This window comes from Babylonia areolata, chromosome 18 (genome assembly GCF_041734735.1).
Source record: "Babylonia areolata isolate BAREFJ2019XMU chromosome 18, ASM4173473v1, whole genome shotgun sequence".
NCBI lineage: Eukaryota > Metazoa > Mollusca > Gastropoda > Neogastropoda > Buccinidae > Babylonia > Babylonia areolata.
The window spans coordinates 21,781,837-21,784,336 of NC_134893.1; the positions used below are offsets into that span (position 1 = coordinate 21,781,837).

At 39.0% G+C, this 2,500-nt stretch overlaps 1 protein-coding gene across 1 annotated transcript in view; it reads right to left on the minus strand.

Annotated features, from left to right (window-relative positions):
* Positions 1–2,471, minus strand: part of LOC143292185 (trypsin V-A-like) — a 5,834-nt gene extending 3,363 nt beyond the window's left edge. Inside the window, exon 1 of the mRNA XM_076602368.1 lies at positions 2,333–2,471. Coding sequence (XP_076458483.1) covers positions 2,333–2,471 — 139 coding nt within the window. The remainder of the gene's footprint in view (positions 1–2,332) is intronic.
* Positions 2,472–2,500: the final 29 nt, after the last annotated feature.

The following is a 2,500-nucleotide window of genomic DNA, read 5'->3' on the forward strand; positions in this document are numbered from 1 at the left end:
CCAAGTGGGTTTCAGGACAGTCGGCGTTGGGATGGTTCCCAAAGGCCAACCAGCCCACAAGGCTGCAGCACTAAGAGCCAGTGCAATTTTGCCTCTTAGTTTGAGAGTCATAATCCTTCACAAAAGACTAAGCTGTAAATGATTTCCCATTGACAGGAGAAACCATTGATAATACAGCTCTCACTTTGCTGTTGGCCCAAATGTAAACTTATGTCAAACTGTGATATAAGCCGAGTGTTATATATATATATATATATATATATACATGTGTGTGTGTGTGTGTGTGTGTGTGTGTGTGTGTGTGTGTGTGTGTGTGTGTGTGTGTGTGTGTTTCTTTTCTTTTTTTTTTCCTGTTCCGAGTGCCTTCTCTAAAACTGAGAAGCTATTTTCGGTTCAACGTCGTATGCGAAAAGATGCTAACACAAACAGATGAACATATGAACAAGCGCTCAATGAAAGAACATTCTAAAAAAAAAAATGCGACAGGAAAGGCTGCATCACTGACAAACATCAAGACTTAATTTGGTCCCGTTTTCACGCACCCTAATATTGTGAAACACCATTTTCTCTCATCGTTGAATCATTACGATTTAATTCGCAACATCCCCCGAGAAAGATCCAGGTCAGGTCTTCGTATACTATTATATTTATGTTTGAATTATACATGTTGCCATATTTTTGTTGTTTAACTCTCTCCATACGAACGGCGAAACAGACGACGTTAACAGCGTTTCACCCCAATTACCATCATCAAAATATTGCAAGCGGAAGGCTCTTATACTGAAGAGGTGAATGTTGACAAAGAATACCACAATTCTGACAACGGAAGCTAAAGGTTGGGTCATTCAGACACCCACTGGACATCCGTGGGGTCTGTGTAGAGGAGAAGAGAGGACTGGCCGTACTGAGTGAGTTAATGTTGATTCCGATATGTTACATCTGAGGTGGATGCATTGAAATGATCCATCTCAAGTCAGTTTAAGTGTCATCACTGTTGATGTCTTCGCGAACACGGGCCATTGTCATTATCAAGTTCGTCGTTGTCGCCGTTCCAATCTTTCTCTCTTCTTTTTTTCTCACTCCCGTTTTTTTGTTTGTTTGTTTTTGTGTTTGTTTGGTTGGTTGTGTGTTTTTTTGTGTTTTTTTTTCTGGTTGCTGTTGTTGTTTTTTCCTAAGATTTATATTGGGAAAAGATAAGAAACCAAACTCGATTAAAATGGAAATATTTTTTTATTAAAAAAACAAAAAAACAAAAAAAAAAACCCAAAGTAGGGAGACTTTCCGTGCTTTCCCTCGACCCCCACGCTTACTCGCAATGGAGAGATCAGACAAGACAAGACAAGACAAGACAAGACAAGACAAGACAAAATTCTTTATTTTCGAGGATAATAGATAAGCACTGGCTTTCTTTCTCTTTTTCTTCTTCTTCTTCTTTTTTTTTTTTCTTTTCTTTTTTTCATATCCAGTCCCCGCCCTCAACAGGGCCTGCACTACGCAATACAACATAATCATAGTCATTAGCACATGGCAGTAATAAGATCACAGAAGAAGAAAAACAAACAAACAACTGCCCCCCCCCCCCCCAAAAAAAAAAAAAAAAAAAAAAAGAAAAGAAAAGAAAAACGCGCGTGTGTGTGTAAATACACACACACACACACACACACACACACACACACACACACACACACACACACACACACACAGAGGTACAAGCATGGTGTTAATAAAGTACATAGGAGTAAGAAACATACATCGTGGGAGGGGAACGACCACGCTGTCTCACAATCCCACGATTACTGGTCAAAGTGAGAGAAAGCTTAGGGGTCGCTCAGGGTGGGAGAAAGCGTTGACTTGCGAGAACGTGTGGGCTTACAGGGTTGTTGGCTGTTTAGCTTAGTTGCTATTAATTAATTAATTAATTAATTAATTTATTTCTATTTATATTTTTGTACGCTCATAGTTGACTTCATCAAGTTTTTGCGCCTTATAAAATAATAGTACTAGTAGTAGTAGTAGTAGTTCTTTTTTTGTGTATTTATCTGTTATTTCTTTCTTTCTTTCTTTCTTTACTTATTTTATTTTATTTTATATTATTATATTATTTATTTATTTATTTATTATTATTATTTGAAATAATTTAGTTATTTTTTATATTCTTTAAATTTTTTTCTCAAGGCCTGACTAAGCGCGTTGGGTTACGCTGCTGGTCAGGCATCTGCTTGGCAGATGTGGTGTAGCCTAGCGCCTATATGGATTTGTCCGAACGCAGTGACGCCTCCTTGAGCTACTGAAACTGAAACTGAAACGGTGATGAAAAATGCTGGGAACTGACCCGAGAAGTCAGGGTGATAGATGTAGGCTGAAACGTCCACTGCCTCTCTCCACGCAAAGCTTTCGGCATCCGGAAGTTTGGTAAACCCCGCCAGCACTGCTAACTTTGACGTGGTTCTGGGCATCATCATCATCGTCATTGTTATCATCGACGTCGTCGTCGTCGTCA